This window comes from Rhea pennata, chromosome 15 (genome assembly GCF_028389875.1).
Source record: "Rhea pennata isolate bPtePen1 chromosome 15, bPtePen1.pri, whole genome shotgun sequence".
Taxonomy (NCBI): Eukaryota; Metazoa; Chordata; class Aves; order Rheiformes; family Rheidae; genus Rhea; species Rhea pennata.
The window spans coordinates 15,619,084-15,645,186 of record NC_084677.1 but is presented as its reverse complement, the minus strand read 5'-3'; the positions used below and the strand labels follow the sequence as shown (position 1 = coordinate 15,645,186).

Below are 26,103 nucleotides of genomic sequence, written 5' to 3'. Positions count from 1 at the left end.
TGGGGGGAAGGGTTTCTCCTGCGTTTTTGGAGGGCAGGGCAGGCACGGGGCGTCCTCGTGCCATGGGGAGCGTTTGCCCCACGCTTGGGGGGCTGCGGGGCAGCTCCGTCCGTCCGTCTGTCTGTTGGGAGCGGCACGAAGGCCTGGCCGCCCGGCGACGGCACTCGACGTCTTCGGGTGCCCGTAGCAGGAGCGTCAGGCGAAAGCCCCGGCCGGGAGCGCGGCTCCGGCTCGGGGGTGAGCCCGGCCGCGTGGGCTCGCTCGCAGCAAGGTCCTGCGCCCCCCGGACCCAGCCCCCTTGCACCCTCGCTCACAGCATGCCGGCAAAAATACGACCAGGACGTGGTTCCCGGGCTGGGAAACCCTAGCTGGGGCCGGCGCGGGGTGCTGGGAAGGCCCCCGCCTGGGTCCTGCTTTTTCCCGGCACAGCAGCTGTCGGAGAAGTGGAAAACTGGGAATTAATCTCGTTCAGAGGCGGTGGCGGTGCTGGGGCTTTTGTAAGGGAAATTCTAGATCTCCTTCCTAGCGTAACCCAGGGAAAAGCTGAAATCGGTTTATAACCGTATAGTAAATAACCCCAATCTTGTCGTTTCACCGGCTTCTGATGAATATGGAAACGAGCGTTTCAGCAATTAGCTTCGTGGTGGGTGCCTCCGGGCTGAGCGCGCTGCGGCCCGGCCCGGCCCGGCCGGCAGCGGGAGGGGAGCTGTCGGAGCACGTCCTTCGGCTCGGGCGAGCGCCCGGCCGGCCGAGACGAGGCGCCGGGGGCTCGCGGGCCGGGGCCGATGCCGGGAATCCCGGCTAGCCCGGTGCGCGCACGAGCCCAGGATGCTGCCGGGACCTGGCCTGCGGCTTCGTGCTGGCGTTTTCTCCCAGGGGATTTTCCAGCTGCGGGGAAGAGCCTCGAGGCCGGGGTGAGGGGCAGCTCTTGGTCCCTCGATGGCCGCCTTTACCGTCTTCCCCCTTAAAAAAGGAAGCGCATTTGGGAGGGGAGCGCTCCGGCGTGGCTCGTCCCTGCCGTAGCTCTCCCCTTTTCCCGGGCAGGGCAGCAGAGCGGTTCTGGATTCCCATTTTTCCCCCTTATTTCCCCCTATCCGTGCATTGCTGGCTCCACGGTGGTGTCGCCCAGCTGCACATCTGCGATGCGCCTGCCGGCTCGGAGGAAAGCCCGGTCCCTCTCGGCTGTTTGTTTGCTCTTGCTCATCTTTCCCTCCTCTCCGGCTCTTAGAGGCCGAGGCTCGTTCTATGGGAAACGCGCCGGCAGGAGGCTGGGGCGCGGGAACCCCGGCGGCGGCAGCGCTCGGGCTCTCTCCCCGCGATCCTGATCCGCCGGGATCAGCCCTCGGCTGCGCAGTATGCTCCGGTTTCCCCCCCCAGCTGTTGAGGCTGATGGTTACGGGAAGCGAAAGGCGCTTTCGAGTTTGGGCTCGCACTAAATCCGGGAGGCGACGGGCGGCAGGGAGGGCTCGGCGGCGCCCGCGTGGCACGGCCGAGGCTCGTTTTTTTGTTTAAACCTAACCCTGGTGAAGGACAGAAGTGACCTTGGGAATAAATTTTATGACCAGCGTAACGCTGTCCAGAGAGCCATTTTGGGGATGAGTGGGATGCAGGCAGGCAGGCTGAGCCTGGCGGGGCCGGAGTAACGCAAGGAGCAGCGTGGTATGTTTGGGGGAGAGAACGTGCTTTTTTGGAGGAATGACAGCGGGGAGGTTTTAGGGCACTCCGGCCCTTGTCTCCAGATCTGCATCCCCGGCAACTTCAGCGGAGGCAGTTCCTGCCGGTGCTGCCATCCATCTTACCCTGCCCCGCTCCCCGGTGCCAAGAGCCTTTTCTTTTTTTCTTTTTTTTTTCCCCGTGGTTAGATATATCGCCTGTGTTTTTCTTTCTGCCCCCGCTCCATTGCAGTGTGCCGTTCATTTTAAGCAGAATTCCCCGTGGCTCGAATATGCTTTTAATATGTTTGCTTTAATTGCTTTCGATTACCCTCCCCCCCCCCCCCAAAAAAAAAAAAAAAAAGGAGATTTAAATGGCTAACGACGTGCTCGGACGGAAAGCCTTCTGAAAGGATCCGGCTCTTGCTCTTCGCCGCTCGCGGTCCGAAGGCGATGGCGGAGCCGAGCGCGGTCCCCGCGGCGCCCGGGGCTCGCGTGCGACCCTGGGAACGGGGAGCACCTTGCCTGCGGGCCGGCGGGGCTTTTCCCCCCCTAATGAGATTAGCGACACAAAGCGACGATTCTTCCGCTGCTTTTAACGTGCTTTTAACAGGGTTTGGGGTGGGGATCGGAAATTCCTGCTTCCATCAGACGAGCCCCCGCCGTAACCGTTCTGCGGTTATCCCGCTCCTCGGCGGTGACGTTCCTGGGGGCACAAGCCTTGTGGGCTCTCCGCGCCTGCTGTTGATTTTATCTTCTTTCCTTCTTCGAATCTCTCCTTCGCTCCGAGCCGCCTCCGCCTCGCCTGGGACGCGAGCGCTCGGCGTCCTCCCCTGGCCAAGCTGATCGCGGGTGGGAGACGTGCAGACTTGCTCGTGGATCGTTCCTGCGGATGCTCCGTGATGCATCTGGTTGATGTAAAAAAAAACCAAAAAAAAACCTGTCTATACACGCACACATGTATGTCAACGGGAAATCCTGCGGTGCCCGGTCCCGGTGGGGGCTGCCCGTCCCTGCCTCGGGCCGTCGGGGCCCAGTGGGCAATTCGTGAGGAGCCCCAGAGCCGTGCTTAAATCTGGATGCGGATTTGCGTCGGGTCGCGGGAGCTGAGCCGCCCCGCCGGGGTGTTGGCCTGCCCGGGGCAGCGCGCAGCGCTGGGCGGTCGCCCGCGGCCGAGAGCCCCTCGCTTCGCGGCCCTGCGCTTTTTCAGCAGGGAAGGGCGGCGGGGGGCTGACGGCGAGAGGGGCTGGGTGGGTTTCCTGGGGGCCGTTCCCCTCTCCCGCGCCGCTTCCCTGCCTCGGTTTCCTCCGGCGGTGCCGTCCCCCTCGATAAGGCGCCTTGAGAAGCGCCGAGCGGCGGCTGCTGCTTTGCGAAGGAGGAGACGGTTAAAACAAGCAGCGACGGAGGCCGCTGCTCCCGGGGCTTTGACTCATCTCAGCTCGTGCCGGCGCCGGCCGCGGCGCGCTCGCCTGGCAGGGGCCCGGCAGGCAAAACAAACCCGCGTCCAGCGCCGCCTCCCAGCCAGATGTTAGCGGCCGGGACGGAGCTCGCGCCGCCAGGAGACGTCGCCGAGCCGAGCCCGCGGGTGCCGGCGCACAGGCTGCACGCGGATCTGCGTGAGAAAACCCTCGTCTTCCTCCCCGCGCGGGAGCAGGAGCGGGGGCGACCCCGGGGAGCATCCCACGGCGGTTTCCTGCACGGGAGCCGGCGGGAGGAGAGGGCAGGTGGCACCTACCCCTCGGAGCGGCGCGGTGTTCCCGCGGCTCCGGCTGCAGCCGTGTGTAATCCCTCGCCGGGTGGGAAGGAAGGTCATGCCCGCGGTCCCATTTAACCTGCTGGTGACCTGTCTTAAGTCACCGTGGCTGAAAATAGACGGCATTCCCTCCAGGGCCTGGGTAACGGTGCTGGGAAAGCTGGGATCTCGCTTGGAAGATGGGCTTAATTGCTGCTGGCAGGGACTTGGTGCAGGGACCAGCACCCGTGCCATCCTGCCGTAAGCTCCTCCGCCGAGGTTGTTGTGGCAGACGATGCCCTTGTGCTTTTCTTGCACGAGCAAATGCTCCGTCTTTGGGAGATGAACTTTGGTCTCCTAGCATGCAAGTGGTGTGAACACTAGTGGGGCCTAGCATCCATCTGTGATGACCGGGGGTTTCAAGCTGTTGGACCACCACTCTTTGCTTACTGGGCCACTCTCAGGCATGTAAAGCATAGAGCAAGTTGCATGTATAGTGTGCTTCCTCTTGGAGCTGAAAGCCAAATTGCAAGGCACATGCTCCTCCTAAGCAGCTGAATACTGTTGCCTGGAGAAGAGGCCAAAATACCTCGTCGTTAAAGGTTAAATTCTGTAATCGTGCCCAAGTAGCCCCTTTGAGCATCTGCAGAGTCCTACCCTCCCTTTGAAGCCTTGCCTTTGTGGTAGGCACAGAAGGGTCTGTCCTTAAAGGATCCAGGTGAATCAGAATGGGGAAGAACTTCGATGTGGGTTGGTCTGGCAGCTTGGCAGTGCCTTCAGAGTCCTCCCGAGACTTTGAGAATTGGCTTGTGTTGGGGAGGGGGAGAACTGAATTGATTCACTCTCCGAGGGCATTTCCTGGGAGCAGTGGGAGCTGGGGAACGGAGGGGATGGAGGTGGCTGTGATTATTTTGTATGGTTCCTCTAGAAATGCCTGTCCACCTGTGCATAGGGAATGAATGGTTGGAGTGGATTTTGTTACTTTGGAAAGTCATGCTGAAGGATGGACCAGTGCAAAGACATTGTGGTGTTGTCCTGGAAAATCAGAAGACCAAGCCTGGACTAAAATCTAGCAACCAGGTCCTGAATTTCTGGGGATTTTGATAAATGGTCTGACAATCAGAATTTTTAAAAAATTTCCATGCAGTATTTTACTGAATCTGGAGCTGAAGAGTGCAATGAGTTTTCTCCTTGCTATTTGAAGAAAGCTTTGTAGTTGTGCAAAGGGAGCCTTGAGGTCTTGATAGAAACCCTTTGGGGCGTCTGGTTTGTCTATGCAAGTGCCAAAGGAGAGACGTCAGCTGGGTTTGCAGATTTGGGGCTGGGGACCCAGCGGAGATGCTTTTGCTCTTAACAGTGAGCTGTGAAACGGAGACCTTGATACCGATTTGCCTGTTTTGGGGGTTTGGGCTTGCCATGGGACATGTGGGACCCGATCGGCTCTTGTCTCGGGTTGTGCACACCCCCCTGCAGCTATGCTTGGCAGGCCGGGGTCTAAATGGCCCCATCCGGGGGGAGGGTGGAGACCTGCTGAGGAAACCGTGGTGGGCAGGGGGTCCCAACAGTCCAAGGGGGTGGTTTCCATCCTGTCCCCTCCAGAGCCTTGTGTGACCTCCAGATGGAAAAGCCACCTTTGCTCTGCTAGGGGGATTCGTGTCCCCATGGGATGGCTTTCTCTAGGGGGATTCGTGTCCCCATGGGATGGCTTTCTCGCAGTGCCTGGCTGCTGCCTGGAGTTAGCTGGGAGGATTTTGCAGGGAGTCATCATGGCATCGCGGCTGAGGTCTTCTCCTGTGACCCCAAGTCCTGAAGAGCTGGCGGACCTTGAATTGTGTTTGGTCCGTTGGGTTTTGCAGCTGGGGAACTGAGGCACGCGCTGAGTCTGCAGGAAGTCGAGGGCAGAGCGGGGAGGCAAATGCCGGAGCCCTGAGCGCCGGCGGCCGCTTCTTCCCTTTTCTCCTGTCTGGTGTCTGGGGTGTTGGGTTGTTCCCGTTGCCCCAGCCGTGGTCGCACTCTCGGGCGAGGAGAAGGTGGACGTTAGGATGCTGAGGGATGATTTTTCTCCGTCGATCCCGGGATCTCCCCCTTCTCCCGTGCGCGCCCTGTCCTTCCGCGCGCTTTGTGCGTTCTGACTGTCAGGCGAGCGGCGATGCGCCACAGGGGTGGGACGGCAGCAGGATCACAGCGTGGCCTTCAGCCCGGGGCGATGGCTGCCGGAGGCACGGGGAAAGCGGCGGCCCGCTCCCCCGGCCGGCCGGCCGGCGTGCCCGGTGTTCCTGCGCTGACGCAGCTGCAAGCAATGGTAAACATTGAGCAAGAGCCACTTGAAAATAAAACAGCCTGGGCACGTATTCCCACGTGTAATAAAATGAAATTAAAAGGAACAATAGAGGTCTGTGCTGAGCTGAGGACTTGCCTTGGCTTTTAAGGTGGTGGTTTGCAGCAGCAGCAGCGGGAAAACGATGCAAGGACGTTTGAGACAGCAAAGGCACCAAGCGTGGCCCCCGCTCCGCAGAACGCCGCTCGTGTCCGCTGGGGCGATCGCGGAGCGCTCCAGGGCCCGCAGGAGATTAAACGAGGGCTTAAATCGATACGGCTGCTGTAGCCGAGGGATGAAATCGGAGGCCTTCAGGGGCCGCACAGCATCGAGGCTGTAAATTAAGCCTAAAAGCAACTGCCAGCCCCGTGCGCGGGTGTGAACACGGCGGGGTGAGGTTTCGGGGCGGGGGGCCGGCGGCGGGTTGCAGCTGCAGCGGCCGCGAGAGCAGCTCGGGGAGGGGGGACGGGGACGGGGACCCGCCGCCGTCTGCGGCCCAGGCGCGCCTGATCCGGGGGGCTCGGGTTTCAGCCCGCCGTGTTCGGGGGGCTCGCGTCGCTGTCGTCTCGTGTATGGCACCGAGTCAAGACGGCTCCGGTGCCTCGGGTGGCGCTGGAGCTGCCCAGGCAGACAGGGGAGGAGGTGGCAAAGATTTACGCCGTCAGCACTGCCCGGCTCCCAGCTGTTCGGAGCCGTAAACGCGGGCGGGAGCGATACGGGGCTGCTGGTGGCACTTGCGGGACGCCGGCGCCCGCCGCGCCGGGGGGTCGAGCAGCCCCGCGGGGCGGCCAGCCGGCTGCTCGCTGTGCTCGGGCTCCCCCCGCCACGGAGAGGGGGCTTCGCCGGACAGAAGCGTTTATCCAGCCGTTCGCGTCCCGGCCCGATGTCCCGCTCGGCAGCGCGCATGCGGCGCTCCGGGCCGGACTGGGGCAGAGGTGCCGGTGCTGGGGGCCGAGGGCCGGCCGCGGCTGTCCGCGCGCCGGAGGAGCCGGCAGAGGCCCCGGCGGCTGCCGGCGCTGCGGATCCCCCCGGCGCTGAAAACGTCCAGCCAACGTGAACGCGAGCCCACGTCTCTGTTTTCCCTGAAACCGCCCCGGGACGGTGAATTTTGCCGTCGCGAGCCGGGCGGAGACGGCGGGGCGGGCGGCGTGCCGGCCGTTAGCAATATTTCATAAGTGGCAGAAACCCGTAACGGGCCCGGCGGGGGAGAGTTACTTAACCTCCGGCGTGGTGCCGGCGGCCGCAGGCTTTCCGGTGACGGGGCTGCTCCTCGCCGGCTGGCAGCCGGCACCGCGGAGCCGGCGCCGGACGTGTTGCGCCGGCTGCTGTGGGGCCGCGTTTGCTGGCGGCTTTTCCCTCCCTGGGAGCACGGGGCGCGCGAGCGCCGGCCGGGCTGCGCGCCTGCCGCCCCTTCCCCCTCCGCTTCCCCCGGAGCCGGCTGCAGGCGTTGGGCGCGCGGTCGGCGCGGTCGCCGCTATCTCGTCCGCCCGGCGGTCGCGTCCCCTCTCGGCGGTGAGTCACCCGGCCGTACCGCTCCCCCTTCCGCAGAGCTGAGCGGGGACGAGGGTGTTGGCAGCGGGGCCGACGCGTCTGCGCCCGCGAAGCTCCTCCGGCAGGAGCCCGCGGCGTTTTGTGCCGCGGCCGCCCGCTCCCGGGGGAAGCGGGTGCGTTACACGGCGTCTCGGCCGCCCACTCTCGCCCTCCCGGGGAGGCTCCTGGCAGGCGCAGGGGGACGTAGGGAGGCAGCGGGTGCTGGAAAAGACCCTTTTCCTACCCCGACTTGCCTCCCCGTTCGGTCTCGAGCTGCTGGCGCCTCCGTGCCCGCGCTGCCGCTTGTCCCGGCAGTGCCAAGCTGCCGTCCGGGCGAGCAGCCGGCTCCAGGAGCGTGGCTCAGCCTGCCGGGACCTGTCGGCGTGTCCCTGGGCAAAAAGGATCTTGCGCTGGTTCAGCAAACGCTCTGACCCGGGGCAGATGGAGGTGGTTGCGGTTTCCCCCGTTCCCCTCCCTTTCCCCTGGCAGCAGCCCATGGTTGGGGTGAGCTGTACGTTGCTCACTGCGGTAGAGTTTCTCCCCTTGGCATCGCTTTCTGGCTCGCGGATCCAAGGAGGAAGCGACTTGCCCGCGGCCGTCTCCTGCGAGCGGAGCTCCTCGGCGCGTGAAGGAGCCCCGCGTGCCCGGGGCGCTGTACGGAGGAAGGGATGCTCTCGCGCTGCCTTTGGGCTGGATTTGCGTGGGGTTCATCCCCGGGAAGGCTCTGCCCCTATTTCCCTCTTCCCCCAGCACTGGCTCCTGGCAGGGCACCGTCCTGGGAAACTCTGCCCAGGCAGCTTCTCCCTCTGGGCGCTTAGCAGGGAAAAAAGGTGTTGCAGGTAAACCCAAGGCTGCCGCGTGCTCCATCAGGTGCGTCCCGGGCACAGAGGGAGATGGAGCAGTGGATCCTGCGAGCACGGCGCACCGCCCGGCTCAGTGCTCTCCAGCCTGCCCTCGCCTCGTGTAGGATAAGATGCAGAAGACAGGGATCTCCTGGTTTCCAGGCACTGGCTCATCGCCAGAGCAGCCCGGTGGAGGTGGTGCGGCCAAGGCGAACGCGCTTCGGAGAGGAGCTGCTCCCACCTAACCCGGGGTGAATCCATCCGTGGGTGCTGCGCAGCTCGCTCCATCCCTGCAGGGAGGAGAGGCGTTTGCTGTCCGCGGAGCGGACGCTCCTGCGCGAAGGTTTTGCGGTTGCAGAGGCGAGGCGCGAATGCGTGCGCGCGCCCAGCGCCTTCGCAGCCCCGCGCACCAGGTCAGGTAGCACGTCTAGGTAGCTCGCCTGCTGCGAGCCAGCTCTGCTTTGAGCTTCGTGGAGACCACGGCTCCCGCGGTCCTGCCGCAAGGAGGGCTGGCGCGAAGGTGCCTGCCGCCGGGAATCGGCTGCGCGTGGCGAGCGCGGGAAGCGAGCCCCTTCCCAAGCCAGACGGGCGGTGGAATTGAGCCAGGAGCTGTGCGGAGCACCGAGTCGGTGAAGCACATGTGCTGGGATGCAAATATGTACGCAGAAGAGATCCCGGCTGTCTAAATAATGTGAAATATTGACTAGCTCTCGCAGATGGTGCTCCACGTGCAGCGTCGGGGGTTGAACTTCTCTCCTGTTGGTTTTTGGTGTGTTTTTTTTTTTTTTTTTTTTTTTGATCCAGTTGGATGCTAGATTCTCGACAAACTCACTGTTGCCTGGTTGCTTTCAGCGGGGTGGTTGAGTTTGGGGAAGTTTTGTTGTTGCTGGGGTCTGAACGCAAGGGGGAAGGGAGAGCGGCTGCGGGCGGCTTGCCTGGTTCCTCCGGCCTGTCCTGCTGGCTCCTGCTCCATTTGTAAGCGATGGCACAAACTGGGCAGCGGATTTGCATTTGGCGTGTTGTAGAGCCAAGCCCTGTGTTTGCGTTTGTAATATTGCCCCTGTGCCGTTGGGTGGCAGTGTTGCAGAAGGATCGCAGCCTGCAGCCAGGAGCTGGTTTTATTACCGTTACTGCGATTATCTTTGCTGACAAAACGCTGCTGCTGAGCGTTTGTGTGCGGGTGCTGCTGGGGGGCTGCTCGCAGACGAGGCCCCTGGGCTCTGGGCGTAAGCCAGACCGCTGGCAGCGGGGCCGCGGGGACGCACTGCTTTCCTATCAGCTCGCGGGTGGGCAGCAGGTTTTCTGCTCTGTTTTGCTCCCCCCACCCCGGGATAAGATGCTGGTCTGGGGCACGTGAAACGTGCTTTACGCAGGCTGCTGCAGCCGACACTTTTGCGTTTCCCCCAGAGCTGCTCCGGGGCGCCGGGCAGCTGCAGCCGCGACGGGCTGTGTTTGCCGAGCTGCGCCGGGAAGAGGGTCTTACCGCTGCGGGGGAAACGTCCTGGGCAGCGCCCTTGCCTACGGGTCGCTGTGCCATCAAATAGCTTATCAGCCTGGTCGTTTGGTTTTTTTTTTACCCGCGGATTTAGGGCCCTGCTCAGAAAGCGGCAAGCTGGCCCGGCGCGGGGGGCGAGCCGGGGGCCGGCGGAGCTCCCGGCTGCGGGCTGCGTCTCGCTGCTGCCGCTCCTGGCGCGCCGGCAGCCGCACGGGGCTGAGACGTGTTTCCCTCTTCTGCTCCCGCAGGCTTTTCCCACCTGCCTAACGGGCTGTATCCGTCGTACATTCCCCTGAGCCACCTGGAGCCCCCCAGCGCCGGCAGTCCTCTCCTGGCCCAGCTGGGACAGCACAGCCTCTTCGAGTCGCAGAAAGGTCAGTGCGGGCCCCCGTCCGTCCCGGGGGGGCTCGGCCGGGCCGGCCGGAGCTGCCGGATGCTGGGACGTGGAGGGAAGAAGCGGGAACCCCAGGGGTTGGTGCCTGGCAAGGTTTTCTGGGGGGCTGAGGGTGCTGCTGGGACGAATGAGTGCCTGTCGCCGCTCCCCAAAGACAGCTCTGGAGATGGTGGGGGGACCTGGGGCTGTGGCGAAGGTCTCAGTGATACCCTTCTCCTTCAGTATCTTCCTCTGCTGTTTGGGGTGTGGCTGTGGTCTAGGGAACGAGCAGGTCCCCCCTTGATGCCCTCGCTGCTGGAGTAAAGGGCTCAGTGTGCATCAGAGATGGGACTGTCTCGCGTCCCACCTGGATGTGCGTGCCTGAGTCTCCTCTGCCCTGGACACGCTCTGGCATCCAAATAACCCGTTCCCTCCCCGTTTGCCACCTCTTGCCTGTCTCTGTTTAGTTTTTGCAGAGGCAGATGGAGGCCCACCGTAATCTTGCTTACTTTTGCTCTGCAGATGGGTTCTACCTGTCTGGCCATGCGGGCCAGTCCGCTTTGCACCCGCAGCCTCCCCTCTCGAGGACCGCAGGCAACCACACGCCGAGCACTCTGCTGCGGGAGAAGGACCTTGGGCAACTGCACAAGAGCTCGAAGGAAGGCCTGAAAGACCCCGGTGGGAAGGAGCGGGCATGCCGGAGCGATCTCTCCCTGCCCTTCGCCAAGAAGGAGGGCAAGCCGAAGGAGGAGCCCCGGCCCCGCAGCGTGGTCGACCTCACGCAGGACACCAAACCTGAGAGCGAGCGGAAAACGAGCGTGGTGGAGAAGGCGGTGAAGGTCAGCGAGCGACTCTCGCCGTTCCTGGCCGAGCACATGCCAAATCGGGGTGGGGGCAGCGGGGAACCGAAGTCCAAGAACCCGCTACAGAGCTCTTCCCTCAGCAACTGCAACGGCGGTGGGGACCCTATGCTGAAGGTCCTGGGCGCCGAGCAGGACCGCTGTGCCAAGGACCCCGCTCGGCACGACGAGAATATGAGGCCTTCCGCGCACGCCCACGCCGAGCGGCTGAAGCGGGGTGAGCCCCTCCTGCCCTCCGTGGGTGCTTTGCACGTCTCCTGCAGCTGCCCGTCCCCGCACCCCTCGCAGCCGGGGAAGATGACGCCCGCCACAACATTCCCTCCGCAGCCCGTCCATTCCAGCATGTACACCATCTTCCCGCCGGCCAAGGAGCTGGGGAGGGAGCACAAAGTCATCGCCCCCACCTTCGTGCCTTCGGTCGAAGCCTACGACGAGAGGACCGGGCCCATCCAGATCGCCTCGCAGGCTCGCGATGCCAAGGCAAAGGACAAGGACCTGGGCAAAGTGGGGGTGCTGCAGTCGCCCACGGAGCGGTGCCTTGCGGATGCCTCCCGCACGCTCTTGTCCCAGGACTTTTCTTGCCACAGCGATGCCAAAAGGATGGAGGCTCTGAGGGAGAAGGGCTCAGTGATCAGGGCGAACTCCATGGCGCTGAAGAGGCAGGTCGCTTCGGAGCCGTTCCTCAACCGGCCGGGGCTGGGCTCTCCGGAGAGCAGGGAGTTCCTGGCCTCCAAGGACTTACTGAAGCCGAGTCCGGAGGCAGAGCATCGCCCCTGTGACCGAGACCGCTTTCAACGGTCGAGCTCCAAAGAAGCAGTGAAGGTCTACAGCACTTTGGACTCCTCCCGGCAGCACCTGGACCACGGACAGTTGAAGCCCCCTGAGCAGAAGTGGAAGCCCTTTGAGATGGGCAACTTTGCCACCACGCAGATGGCGGTGCTGGCTGCACAGCACAACCACGTCAGCCGGGCAGAGGAGGAAGCCAAGAAGGTCTACCTTGACCCCAGCGGCCTGCCGCGGTCCTCAGTGGTGGGCTCACGGGGCACTGCGGACGTCCTCCACCCCACCTCTCACGGTGAAGGGTCGGCCATGCAGAGCCTCATCAAGTACAGCGGCAGCTTTGCCAAGGAGACCACATCTCGGCAGAGCTGCGGCAAGAAGAGCCCCTTTGGCGGCCTGGGCAACATGAAGTTGGACTCTGCGCAGCTGGGCGCCTCCAAAGTCCAGCAGCTGTTGTCACAGCAGCCAGCAAAGCAGCTGAAGAGGGACCCTGAAAGACCCGAAAGTGCCAAATCTTTTGGCCGTGAGAGCATCGGCTCCCAGGGTGAGGTTGAAGTGAGACACTTGCCTGTTGGCATTGCTGTGGCTGTGGCCCGACAGAAGGACAACAGCAGCAGCAGCAGCAGCAAGCTGGGGCCTAGCCTGGCAGACAGAGATCGCTCGTTGTCTCTCAGCAGCATCAAAGGTAGGTCCCTGGGTCTGTCTTTGGCCTTTTCTGCACAAAACTGGTCACCAGGTAGAATGGGTGCTCTGAGCTGCCTGTGTGGCATGAGCTGAGTTGCGTGTCCTCAGCTCCCATTGCCTCCTGTGCCCAAGGCATGTGACAAACCACATGGTGAAGCTGGACTCCTGGTGCAAGAGGTAGGGCTGGTCCTCACATCCTTAGACTGTGATTGTGGCTGCACCATCCCCGGTGCGGAGGCAGTGGTGTGAGTCTTGTGCTCTTTGGTTCTGCCATGTACCATTGGATAAAACTGCACTGAACTGAACCCTAAGATCTTGCAAGGCTACAGTCAAGCCAAACTAGGTCCTGTTCCAGGTTGTTGGTTGCGCCGAGGCCTTCAGGTAGGCAGGGAGGAGGAAGCGAAATTCGTTTTCAGCACCTCACTTTCCCCATGATCCTGTCCCCTCTGCCCACATCTGTTATTCCTCCTCTGGTTCATGTCCTCCTGTCTGAGAGTCCTGTGAGAGTAGATCGTGAAAAGCCTGGGAGCCAAACGCAGTCTCCCTGGGCTCTTGACTGACCTGGTTTTAGAAGGTTGGTGGCTCCCACAAGGTCCTCGAAGGCATGGACCTGCCTTGCTCTTCAAGCACGGGAATTGCAAATCTGCTCCTTGCCTACTGCAACTCTCTCCATCAGGGAGGATACAGGGGTTCCTCTGATGTGAGCAGGTCTCTGGGTGTGGAGAAATTGTTGATACCTTGTTAGTAACATGAAAAACCCAAAGGGGCCAGTGACCAAAACCAAGGCACCAAGTGAGGGCTTAGAGTGGTCCTCTTACTCTGGGCAACATCCACCAAAACCTGATGGATCGGTTCTGACAAGCCTCAGATACATTTTTTCTTTTACAAATGTATGCCCCCCCACCCCCATATAATCCCTGTTTTTCTAGCAACTTTTTTTTCTTTTTTTAAGTAGAAAAGTAGCTTCTCCCTCTGGCCCCTGCTCTGCTGTGCATCTTGGAGGGAAGGTGTGTGGGTGAGAAGAGCACAGGCCTCTGAGGACACCCCATCGCCATGGCTGACCCATTGCCCATTAGCAAAGGAGGTGACAGAAAAAGTCCAATCTGCCTTTTTGCTGTCATTTTAATCTAATGGTTTTGATTTAAAAAGCTCAATCAGAGTAAGCTCTGAGGCAGCAGTAGCAGCATCTGCTGGGGAATACATGGAAAGCTTTGCACTAGTTGAACTAAATCCATTTAGAAACCAATTTCAGTGAAGTCAGGGCAGGGCTGACTCGTCTCCTATGGCTTGCAGAGCCTGCCATGGTGGGAGAAAACATGTTCTCCCTGAGAGAGCTCTCTTCCCTGCTGTCGGTGCCTGCCGGCGGGCACCGCTGATGCCTTGGTGGTCCCGTCTGGAGCTTCCAGCCCTGGAGGGTCTGAGTGCAGCTTCCACTCGTCCTTGCGGGGCGCTGGTACCTGCAAAGAGGTGTTGAGACAGTGCAGGAGCAGAGGTTGTGTCCGTCTGCGTCTTGGCCATTTCCCAAGTTGCTCCCCAGCTCCAAGACGGCAAACCTGAGGCCACAAGGCGACGAGGGCTATGGACCTCCTGGGGCTGCTGGCGCAGGAGCCGGTGGGCCTTGGTCGCGAGAGGTGGCTTCTCCGGGGCTCGCAGCCCCGCTCCCCGTCCCCATCGTCTCCCGGCACCCTCCCCGCGGCCGGGCAGGAGCCGCCCGAGGACCTCGTGGGCAGCACAGGGAGCTGTTTGTTCAGCCTTTCAATTGCCCAGACCCTCCCAGCTTGCGTTAAATGTAATTTACTGAGCCGAACTAAAAGGCTGCAAACAAGGGTTGGATTCTGGCAGGCCGCTGGGCCTGTTGCTAAGTGATGCAGTTGGCTTTCAGACAGAAAACAAGTCGGCTTTTCTCCTCCTTTTGCCCCCCAAATGCTTCCCCCCCCACTTTTGTGTGCCAGGAGATATTCGTCTAATAACATTAGCTTGCTTGCACTGAGTGGACGGTGCTTGAATGTTTAGACCTTTTAAGACCGAGAAAGCAGGCTTTAGTTGGCTAATCTGTAGTATTTGGCAAGTAAAATGCAAGTATTTAGTGCCGGGCATTGGTTGCCAAGGAAACAGGTCTAAGCCTTTCCTTGTGCATAACTGATTGAATTTTTCTATGTGGTCCGTGCGTCATGTTCATATATATAGACAAAATGATCATTCACTGTCCGGACAATCATTGGTCTGTACAGAAGAGGGACCGTCCTGTTAGTGGGGTCAGGGCTAGGGAGAAATTATGTGAATAAGAAAGTGTACGTGCATGGATGGGGGATGAAAAAAGATAATAAACCCGTCTATAAATAACAGATTGCAAATAATGTAGGTGGGTGAGGGAGGAGCTGGGATAAAATAACACGTTTCTAATAAAAGGCTGGTGGGGAGGGGGATACGTGCGGGTGGAGGGTCGCTCGCCTCGAGCCGAGGAGGGGAAGGAGGTTGCAAGTTAACCAAGGGACCGCTCCAAATTGCAGACGCCAGAGAGATGGCCAGGCATTTATTGGGAAAATAAATACCAAAAGGGGCTCCGAGTGGGAAAATAAGTACAAAAAGGGGCTCCGAATGGGAAACCTGGGCCAGAGGTTGGATAAGGATTTCAAACACGCACCACCGAGGTTGGGGCGAGGGGCTGGGGGGTGTCCGGCCCCCGGCGCAGGGAGCAGGCAGGGTGTGCTGGGAGCCGCTGCGCCTCCTGCCATGGACCTGGGCGGTGGAGATGGCCTGTGGCATCTCTGCGTGAGCCAGGGGCTGCCTCGGGATGGCCGTTGCATGCAGCGTGGTGGTGGGTGCAGGTGAAGTGCGGGAAGTCCTTTGAGAGGGAGAGAGGTGTGCCAGGTTTTCAAGCATCTCTACTTTCTGCCCAAAGCCCGTGGAAGGAGCATGGGGAGAGGAGGTGGGAGAGATGTTGTCGTCTTCCCAGATTCTTTCTGACAGTAATAGCTGAGGGAATTGGAGACTTGACAGCAAAAACCATGGGCTGTCCGGATTTGTGGAAATACACAGTGGATCCCTCCTTTAAAAGACTGCCTGTCAGCAGAATAGACTCGATGTTACGAGACGCTTTCCCATGTGCCCAACGTTATCCGCAGGAGGGAGCAGGGACCCCGGGAAGGGCTGCTGGAGAGCCAGGGCGCAGTTATGCGAAACCGCGCGGTGCCGCTGAGCCCCACAGGAGCAGAGCATCACCCAGGCAGGGGACGCGCTCTGGCAGGGACAGCCAGGAGCGGGACGCCTTCCTCCTGGACCCGCTCGTGCCCTGTTAGACTGTCCTGCAGCTTGCTGCAAGCAGGGCTGAAATTTGGAGCTGTAAAATGGATGGGGGCTACTGGGAGCTGTGGAAAATTGCATGTACAAGAAAGAAACTAGGGAAAAGCAAATCTAAAATGAGACAGCTGGTTGCACTTTGGATGAAGAAAGGAACGAGTGGCCACAATGGTGTCCTCGTAAGGCCAGCAAGGTGCTGCTGAGCAAATGCTCCATCTTTTGCTCCCGTGAAAGTTGCTTCCTAATCTTTCGCAGGAACGGCTGCTGCCGCCCGCACCAGGCTGCATTTGCGTGGGCTGTTTGGACTGTTTGGAGCTGTTTCTCCAGACAAACATCCAGTCCCCTCTTTGGGCTCTTGCCCTCGCCTGCACCGTGTGCCCCTTTCTGTCGCACAGCTGGGGTTTGCAGGTTCCTGCAGACATGTGAACTGTGCGGGGCTGAAGGTGCTGCGTTTGCGAGGGGTCCGTAGAGGTGCCGTGGCCTGTTGCCGAAGGACAAGGCTTCGAGGCATAGCTGGTGCTTGTGGACTGTGTTTTAAGACCAGGAGGAGCCTCTTTAGTAACACAGCTAAAATCTCCCCCTGCACGACATGCTGAGCAGGACTGTGAGGCTTGATACGGGGATAAAGCTGGGCCTAGCCTCCTTTGGAGAGAGATGTGAAATCCACCACCATCCTTAGGCAAACTGGTCCAGCTGGTCCTGCTGCTCACAGGCTGGTGGCTCTGCTGTCCTGGGAGACTGGCCTGACCTGAGGGGTGGAGGGACCTCAACGGCACACAGCTGGGCACTTCCAGGAACCCCCCTTAGTGAGAGTGTCTTGATCGTGTAGCCGAGGGTAGAGCCCTGCCCTGTCATTTAGGGTTCCAAGGAGCTCTGAGGTGACAGCATTTCCCAAGCTGGTTCTTGTGCCTGATGGCTCTGGTTTACCTCTTAGGGCACGGACGCTCGGAGGATGACTGTGGGGAGGAGAGAAGCCGCCACCGAGACAGCCACCTCCTGGCAGGGCGCTTGGAGCGGGATCAGGAGAAGCTGCTCAGGTGAGGCTCGGTGGGGGCCGGGGTCCTGGCTGCAGGGTGCAGACCGCTGCAGCTACTGCATGTCATACTTGGGGACAGCCTGTCTGGAGAGGGGCCGGGGTTGTGCCTGTCCTGGTGTAGCTGCTGGCATCGTAGCTTGCTGCAATGGAGAGGAGTGCTGCGGTGGGCCGTGGCTCTCAGTGGGGTGTCACGGGGTTACAGACGGTCCCAAGTCTGCAGCAGAGCGATGCTAATGTGCTCCTGCAAATCTGTGTCTCCTCTGAAGAGATGGAGAAATTATTTTATTCTGGCCGTGATGATAACCACCCTCTGCCACTGCTCCCTTGAGTGTCTGACCCTGATATGCAAACATACTTACTCTGCAGGCTGGTCCATACCCTCGGGATCCTCCGGCCGCTCAGTACCTTAGATCATCTCTCACTCTCTCTCTTGCCTCCCCCATGTCCAGAGAGAGCAAGGAGCTGGCAGATTTTGCTCGGATACACCCCTCAGGCTGTGCCACCAATGGCTTGAACTCCAACCTCATGGTGACAGGAGGCCCAACCTTGTCGGGCTCCGGGCGCTGGTCTGCAGACCCAGCTTCGCACCTGGCAGCCCACCCCTGGCTCCCCAGGACAGGCAGCCCCTCCATGTGGCTGGCCAGCCACCCCTACGGTGAGTGCGCTGGGAGGGAGTGATGAGCCCGTGGGGCATCCGTGCTGATGCAGTCCAGGGAGAAATATTCCTAAGTGCCCAGCAAGGCGTGTGTCTGATCACAGGGGAAGGGGAATTTTTGGAGTAGTCAAACTGTGTGTGACCTCTGCACCAGCAGGAGCTGTACTGCATCCCCTGAGTTGTGATCGTGGTGTTTCTTCTTCCAGGACTTGGCCACCCTTCTCTACACCAGGGCATGACTCCAGGCTTCCCCCCTGCCATGGGGGGAGCTCTCCCTTCTGCCTACCAGTTTGCCAGAGACCCTCAGTCGGGGCAGCTTGTCGTGATCCCCAGCGAGCACTTGCCGCACTTCGGTAAGGACCTGAGTACATGGCAGGTCCTGTGTGGTGTGCCATGCTGGTGGGAGGGAGCAAGGTGGGCTCTGTCCGAGCAGGCTGGGTGTCTGCCGGACCTCGAACAGCGCAGGAGCGTGGAGCCTTCACATCCAGGCAGCGCTGGTGTCCCAGAGGGACGGTCCCCTTCTGTTCACCTTGAAACAAAGTGGACCTAATGAAGAGTGAGAATAGTAGACAGACTGTGTGTTGGGACATGCAGTGGGGAAGTGTGGGGGTTGTTTTCCAGTTGCCTGGAGCTACGTTGTGCTGTCTGCATTGATTGAGTCCCATTACTTCTGAAGAAGCTACTGCCAAAGCAAGGGAAAGTTTTGCAGGCTATTGCTAGCCTGAGATCCTCCTGGTTAGGAGGATCTACTCTTGTGATGGGCCTGGGACAGGCAAGGCAAAGGAGCATAGAGAGCAAAGCAAGTCAGGTGGCCTCAGGGCCCATGTGAGAGTGGGAGTGGGGCTGCTGGGGGGCAGACATTGCACTTCCCCCTCTGCATTTCTGCTTGCATTTCTTTGTAGTGTGGTGTATGGCATCCCCCACACCCTGGTAGGGACACTTGCAGTGAGGGGTCCTGAGTCCTCCAGCCACCCCTGTTTTTGTGCCTCCATGACTGTGCCTCTGCTCATTTCCCAGCGGAGCTGATGGACCGGGCACCCCCCTTGTGGCCTGCAATGTACCCCCCAACCAGGAGCTCTCTGCAGCACGCTCACCAGCTCCAGCTCCTCTCCCATCAGCAGCTGCTGCGGCAGCATGAGCTGTACATCCTGCAGCAGCAAGCGGCCCACGCCATGGAGCTCCAGAGGAGCGCCCAGCTCGTGGTATGTTCCCAGGAGCAACTTGCTTGGAGGTGAAATGAACCTGAAGTTGGGGTATCTGATGGGGAAGACAGTGTTGTAGCCCTGACGGTGTTGCAAGTGGGTCTCAAGGGTGGGGATGCACTGGGCAGTCCAACCGTAGTCCCTGCAGTCTGGGGTATTTCGTGTGTCCTTCTGGGCTGGGGGTAGGTTTTGGAAAGGTTTGATGTGGTGCTGCTGAGCAGTGTAGTTAGGTGAGCTGCCCAGGAACAGTGTGACCTTGATTCCTTCCATAGGAACGTCTGTTTAGGTGAGTGGTTTCGTTTTGGGTCACCTCCAAACAAATGTCTTGTAGTGGCTCAGAGAAACATATGCGATGCTAGCAGCAATGGCCCTAGGTCCTGGAGCCCCAGACCTGCAGCCTTCTGTGAGCGTTTTAAACCTCCTCTATCCTGGCATGCTCCCTGCGTAGGAAATGTTAGTTCAAGGCCGGTGCGCCCCTCAGTCAGATAGGCCTTAAAATGGTATTGCGCTGGGGGGCACGTGTTTTATTCCAGCCTGTATTTGGTAAGACTGTATTTTGGTTTCATTTGGTGGTAAGCCCATGTTGCTTTCCAGGGGTGATTAGAGGTGTGCTGAGTTTTGGTCTGTTCATACCGTAGGAGAGGTTGAAGGCGAGTGAGCAGCGTGCAGACATGGAAGAGAAGGTGACGAAGCGGAGCCTGGACAGTGCCAAATCAGGCCTTTCCTCCTCTGCCCCGGGACTGGTGCACCGAAAGCCACCTGTGCTGTCTCCCAGCGCCTCCACGTCCTACAGCAAGGCTGTGAGTCCACCTCCCCTCTCTCCCAGGGCCTCACCCGTGTCTGTGCTCAAAGCTGAGGTGATCCAAAAGATGGAGGAGCCACCTTCGCAGCCAGCCTACTCCTACCCTGCCACCCCCAGCTCCCATCCTTCCAGCCCACCCCCCGCCTCTCCACCCCCTGCCCCTGCCATCCCTCCAAAAGAAGAGGCACCTGAGACTGTGGAGAAGAAAGATCTGGAGCTGGAAAAAGAGGCTGCTGGTCCCTTTCAGGCCTTGTTTCCAGGTAAGAGAGCCCTGCTTTGGCAGAGTCCCATTGTGTTTGTGCCTGGCTCCCTTTTTCTCCTTGGCTCTTTCCTGCTTCCAACCCTTCCCCCAGAGAAAACCATGTAGCTCCTCTAAAAAGCAGGGGAGAGGCAAGGATCAGGAGGAGATGTGGTGGGCTGGGGTCAATGCCTGGGTCATAGGGCACCTGGGGCTATGGGCTCTCTTCTTCCTGTGCATTGAGCCTGGGTCGGTTCCTCCAGGGCTGAGGTCTTGGTGGGAGAAGGATGGAGGAAACCAATCCCCCTCCTGTCAGAGGAGAATGTTGGAAATGTACAGAATGGGCCTGTTGGGTGTTGCTGTCTGAGGAAGAGGGTGACATCTTAACCAGGAGAGAGGTGCTCAAAGCAGCCACTACTTGAGAAAGGGAAGAGTTGAGAGGTGATGGAGACAAAGGGAAGCCATCCATATGCCTTAGTGAGAGAGAAGGTGCCTTGGAGAGCCAGCCATTATACAGCCTGTCCCTTCTATGTCTTGCAGAGATCCCCCCGGGATACCCATTCCAGTCCCTGCCTCCCTCCTTCGGAAGACACTACCCCTACCTCCTTCAGCCCACTGCAGCATCTGATGCGGACGGCCTGGCTCCTGATGTCCCACTGCCTGCCGAAGGCTCTGAGCACATGGAGCTGTCTCCAGAGGTCAAGCCCATCCATCTATCTCCGTCCAAAATGCTAGAGCCCATCCAAGCAGCAGCAGAAGAGGAGTCCTTGGAAGAGAGGGTGAAATCTGAGGTGCAGATAGAGGAAGGTCAAGAAGTCATGTGCGAGCAGGACATGGGGACTCTGAACATTGCCACCTCCACAGCCGTCCCAGTGCAGAATGTGGACAATTGCAATCTCCTGTTGCATCAAGGTGAAGCCCTGAGTGCTATGGAGCAGGACCAGGAAGACCTTCAGAGCTGCCCACCCCCTTACCAGGTCATGACTTGCTCGGCAGAAGCAGAGGCCCAGGCAGAGGCTGGGAGTGGAGCAGAAACCTCCATGCACATGGACTATGACGGCTCGCTCGTGCACGCAGAGAGCGAGCCGCCTGAGATGGACCTAACGGCCCAGCAGGAGGAGGCCTCTGTATCCATGGATCTGCAGGGCGGTGATGTGCCCCGGGGGAGGGAGTTTCCCAGCCTTCCCCCTGAGGAGGGGGAGCAGAGGCCAGAGATCTCTTCCTACACAGATGAGGCGATCTCTTGCCCAATCCCAGCTCTGGACATCAAACCGGGCGACCCGTTGGCGGGGATGAATGCTTTGGTGGCTGCCACAGAGATGCCTCAGGCTTGTTCCTTGCTGACTACTGCCAGTGTCACTTCATCGCAGGTGAAGATGGAGGTGTTACCTGACCAGGCTTTGGAGCACTCCTTCCTGCAAGGGATCACTTTGCTGAGTGAAATTGCAGAGATGGAGCTGGAGAAGCGGAAGCAAGAAATGCAAAGTAAGTTGTGAGTGCAGAGTCTGGGCAGCCTTGGGCTAAGTGGCACCTCCCTGTGTACAGCCCTTTGCCCTCTTTAACTAGGCAGAGGAGCAGAGGCACAGCTGGGGTGTCTCGCAACCTCAGCCAGGCTCAAGGAGCGCTGCAGGGGTTGCTAGACTTCAGATAATGTTGGAGCAGAGTTCTTGCTGCAGTAGGTTGAGATGTGTGTGGCTTCTGGACTGCTTTTCTCTTCCAAATGCTCTCTCCATGTCTAGACAGTTTACGGTATGCAGAGCGGAAACGAAGGCCCATTTGTCTAGTTCTGCCAGGTTAACACCCCTCTGGCAGGAGCTGAATCCAGAGTCTGTTGGGGTTTGGCATAAGATGCCCCAGTAGCTCCAGATGATGCTTTCCAATAAGAGCTTGGCAGATCCTGAAAAGATCTCACCTTTCAGTAACTTCCTGACTCAGGACGCTGGGGGTTCTGCCAGATGTACCATGGCTGGATACAAGGAGAGGTCTCGGATGGGCCTCAAAGGCAGCAGGGAAGCTAGCTGAGCTGCCCTGGCACAGAACGGGTCGTCAGCCTCTCCTTGTGCCCCTTGGAGAGGCAGTCTTGGAGGGTGAATCTCTGTAGCATTTTTTCTGTCCTTTCTAGCAGGTCCAGAGAGTTTCCCTGTCCGGCCAACGTTGGAGAGTTTGCTGGCTGCCAGCACCCACATGCTCATGGAAGTACTTTCCACCCCCTTTATGGAAAGTCTGAAAACCATCCGGCTGCCTCGAGAGCTGAATCCCAACAAAAAGTACAGCTGGATGCAGAAGAAAGATGAACCCGTAAGTAGCTCTTCATGTGGCAGAGCTTGGAAAGCCATAGTGCATCTGCTCACTGCAGCTCGCTCTTCCAGCCACAGTTTACCACCTGGCTTGTGTTACCCTTTTGCATTTGGCAAAGTGAGACATTGCTTCTCTCTGCATTTGTGGCTGAGCAGGAGTCAATGTGGTGTGATTCTGCTTTTTCCTTTGTGAATCAGCACCACTGATCTCAGCAGGACCTGCCACAGCCCTAGAAGTGGTGTTTGTAATACAAAGCCAGCAGGAACTCGTATGTTACTGCTTTGGCAGGGGGGATAAATAAAGATAGTGGCAGGAGGATTTTTTCCGTGGTTTTTAATTCTCAGTTCTTCTCTATGGGGAGAGACTGGCAAATTCTTTCGTATCCAGCATGTAAAGGTTCCAAGGCTGGGAATATTTTGATCTGAGTTTTTATTCTGCAGGTCATATCCCAAGATTGTTTACTCTCAAACCTGATACCATCCTATCTAAGCCACAGAACATCTTTGCTTGGCTGATTTTGCTTGGGTAACACTCTGGGGCTGGGCTCAACATAGGTGAGAATGCTCTGCTCCACTGAAAGTGTGGAGGGATTTCCCTGCCTGGTTTGCATCTGAGCTGCAGGATGAGGGAGAAGCTTTAGATACTTCATTTATTTGTTGCTAACTCCTGTGTTTACTCCCCACTGCTCTGTGCTGCTGTCCCTGACCCAGCTACCCCCCAGACTTGCCGTTTGCAGCTGTCTGGGAGCAGGCCTGCGTCCTCCCTATATGCGTGCGGAGTTGGAGCCCATCCACCAGGCCTTTGCAAGGACAGGAGCACCCCTGCGTGCACCATTCTGATTTAGACAGAGGCCTGGACATGCTCTGACCCTCTGTGCTTGTCTTGCCTCCCCACCCCAGCTGTACTCCATCAAATCGGCCATCGAGAACATGGACGCGATGGAGCTGGACTACAGGATGAGGCTGGCAGAGCTGCAGCGGCGGTACAAGGAGAAGCAGCGGGAGCTAGTGAAGCTGCAGCGACGCAGGGACTCCGAGTAAGTTGCAGGCCGTTCGCTTGGTCTTTTTCTTTCCAGCCAGGCACTTCCACTGCCTCTCAGTCCAGGAGAAAAAACATGCCTCCAGGCCTCCCTGTCTCCCCTCCTCTCCTCCCAGTACGGCCCACCAGAGCTTTGCACAACACAGTCCTAGGCTATGTGACACGACAACACGATGACTGGTGAATGCAGCTGGGAGACCATATTAGAGACAACCTTGGCTTCAGCAGCTCAGTTTAGCAGTTGGTGACAGGCGAAGGTCCTGGGTTGGCTCCCATTCTTGCTTGCTTTCTTTTAATTTTTCCCCTTTTTCTTCCTTTTGGATTTATTTGCTTTATTTTTTTTTTCCTGTTCGTTTTGCTTTTTGGTTGCAAAATTTGATTTTGTTTTTTTTTTCTTTGCTTTTTTTGTTGCCTTGGTTAACAGTGAAGCGTGTGGTTTTTTTAAAGGGAAAAGCATGACGAGAAAAGTAGAAGCTTGGCGAGAAGAGGCCCTGGAAGGCCCAGGAAGAGGAAACTTGGATCAAGCGCTCTGTCGCCCATTAAGGAGAGAGGGAAGAGTGACAGCAAGAGTGGAAAGTAAGGCTGGAATTTGGGGAAGATGGGAAAATGGCAGGGTCGCTGCACAGGGTCCTGCTTGGGGAGAGCAACTTGGATGCAGCGGGGGCCCGCCGTGGTGTTGTGTTGGCAGGCCGGTCTCTGGCGGCCGTGCTGTTGTGGAAGCGTGTGTATTTAACATGAGTGTGTCCTTGCAGTGGGAATACGGCGCCAGCCTCCTCCCTACCCACTGGTAGAGCGTGTGACTGTGGTGTTGGGCACAGGTAGGGCAGGCTGAGTTGAGCAGTGGCGAGGTTTTATGGATCAGCCGGCTGGGCAGGGACTGATAGGTGAGCTCTCAGTGTCAGGGAACGTCTCTTGGTGTGCGTTTGGGAGAGCAGGTAGTGCATGTGGGCACTGTAAAGCTAATTGCAAGGAAACCAATGTCACAAATTGGAAAGACAGAGCTGTTTCAGGTTAACTACTTTTTAGGGCCTTTCTTCTGTGTTTCTGCTGTCTTCTCCTGTTCCATTAATCAGTGGGAGTTGGCTTGGCCTGATCTCTCTCTACCAAGCATCCAGATCATTCTGTCTCTTGCTTTTTTCTTTTTTGCAAGTCCAGCTGCTCTTGTTTGGGTGCCTGCATCACAACACAGTTGGCCATATAACCATCCGTAGAGGGCCAAGTCTCTCCAAAGGGAAGCACCTCCAAGCTGCCTCCCTATGTGTTATATGTTTTTGCAAATGTTCTTTCAAGACCACAATTTAGATTCAGGTCCCCAGCTCCCACTGACGACATGCTTTTGAAAATCTGTCCTCTTGGTGGCTCTGTATTTTGCTTCTCTGGTTTGGGTGCCTGGAAAGGCTGGAGGCATTGAGGCACACATGGAATTGTGCATGTGTGCGTGTGTGTTGTATGTGCACATCCCCGGAATACTACAGCAACCTGGCAGGGAGACAGAGATGCACCCTCAACCAGCATGTAGGACCTGAAGTGTTGGTTCAACTGTCTGTGGAGGTCAGCAGAGAGGATGGAGGGGAGGGAAAACACTTGGAAACTGAGGAGGCTGCCCTGTGTCAGCAGCTTCATAATGTGGCTGACCTGGGCCAGTAGGCTTAGCATGAAGGAAATGGCATATGAAAGCAGTTAATGGAGGCTTGGTAGAGGTCTCGAGGTGTTGATCCATCAGCTAGTTGCTGGACACTGCTGGGGAGCAATGAGAAATGTACTTCTAGTCTCACCTACTTTATTTTTGTATTATTTTTTATTTATTTATCCTCTTCTTTCTCCCTAAATCCTGGAGAGAGACTAAAGATGCAGACTGCAAACATCTCTTACAGAGGGGCCACGCTTGTAAGGCGGATTGCCGTCCTTTGTGCAAGCCAGTCCCCTCCCAGCCACCCTGCGTGCTGGTTCTTTTCACCTCTGCTGGGTTACCACCTTGTTGCTCATACCTGACTGACCAGAGCAAGAGTCCGGGTGGTGCAGCACTTCCCTGGGTCTTGGGAATCTTCCTCTGCACCTAGAGAGTCCATGAAAGCAGAGGTGGAAAAAGACCTACAGGATCAGCTCAGCTGTCTGTTCTTCCCCTTGCTGCTCTGTACCAAATTGGGCACTTTTCGGTGGCTTTTTCTCAAGATGGCAACTACTTCCTTTCAGAGGCCACCTTGCAGGTCTCTGGTTTCAGCTAACCTCATCTATGCTGATAGCTGAGAGCGTGCAAAAGAAGGGTTTGTTGGCTCTCCTGTTCAGTGGAAAACAAGGGTCAGACCCTCAGCTTGTCCAAACAGCCGTCACTCCACAATGGACTTGGCTCCTGCTACCCTAGGAGGCGTTTAACCTCTCTTTTGAGCTTGGTGGGGATCATAGGGAGGAAAGCCCTCCACCTTGACCCATCCTGTGCTTGGCTTGCAGACTGAGCAAGTCCTTGTTGCTCTCCGAAGACTCCGAGACTGGTGAGGGCATGAAGAAGAGGCACAAAGGGGCCCTCCCGGAGGAGGATGACGATATGGAGAGCAGCAGTGGCAAGATGAAAGGGAGAAACCAGAGCTGGGAAGAGCATGATGTGACTCCCAGCTTCTCAAACGAGGTCAGTGCCCTCATGGGGGATGCAGAGCTGCAGGCAGAAAGCCGATCTCTTCCCTGCTTTGCAAATTTGTGTTGGATTGGATTGCATTAGAGCCTTTACTCTCAGTCCTCCTGTGTCTAGAAGCTCCTCGTGGGAGGGTTCTCTGTGCTGTGGAGGGGTGTGTGCAAAGGCTAGTGTGGGCTTACAGAGTTTGGACCTCTTTGGTAGGCAACAGAGAGAGGCGACTATCTTTAAGCCAGCCAGAGCATCACAGTGATGCACTAGCTCTGAGTCCAGAGCAGTGTTTGCCTTACTCCTTTGACTGTTGAGACAGCAGATTGGGACTGACTTCCCAAAGTGCGGGAAGAAAGGGAGTGCAACCTTGCTATTTTAGATGCAGGGTTTTCTTCTGCTCCTGTCAAACAAATAGATACATGAGATATATTTACCAGACCTTTAAGCTAATGATGAAATCCCAGATTCATACAGGCGAAGTACTGTATTAGAGCTGCTGTTATCTACTTGTAGCACATGTAAAGTACATTTGCATTATTGAAGGATCAAGAAAATACAGAAGAATGTAAAGCCTTGTGTATAACACAGTGGTTCTGATGCTCTTGCTGAGACATACTTGGCTCTTTTGGGGCATCCATCCCTGGATGTGGAA

The 26,103-nt window shown here is 58.3% G+C and overlaps 1 protein-coding gene across 7 annotated transcripts in view; it reads left to right on the top strand.

Annotated features, from left to right (window-relative positions):
* Positions 1-26,103, top strand: part of TNRC18 (trinucleotide repeat containing 18) — a 57,151-nt gene that overhangs the window by 5,625 nt on the left and 25,423 nt on the right. For 5 of the 7 annotated variants that reach the window (XM_062588100.1, XM_062588103.1, XM_062588101.1 and 2 more), the window contains exons 3-14: positions 9,817-9,942; positions 10,464-12,266; positions 16,500-16,602; positions 17,051-17,256; positions 17,463-17,609; positions 18,274-18,458; positions 19,097-19,520; positions 20,039-20,983; positions 21,621-21,796; positions 22,696-22,832; positions 23,282-23,410; positions 25,283-25,457. In XM_062588100.1, the coding sequence (XP_062444084.1) occupies positions 9,817-9,942; positions 10,464-12,266; positions 16,500-16,602; positions 17,051-17,256; positions 17,463-17,609; positions 18,274-18,458; positions 19,097-19,520; positions 20,039-20,983; positions 21,621-21,796; positions 22,696-22,832; positions 23,282-23,410; positions 25,283-25,457 (4,556 nt within the window). The remainder of the gene's footprint in view (positions 1-9,816; positions 9,943-10,463; positions 12,267-16,499; positions 16,603-17,050; positions 17,257-17,462; positions 17,610-18,273; positions 18,459-19,096; positions 19,521-20,038; positions 20,984-21,620; positions 21,797-22,695; positions 22,833-23,281; positions 23,411-25,282; positions 25,458-26,103) is intronic. The other 2 variants (XM_062588102.1, XM_062588105.1) reach the window with 2 other exon arrangements.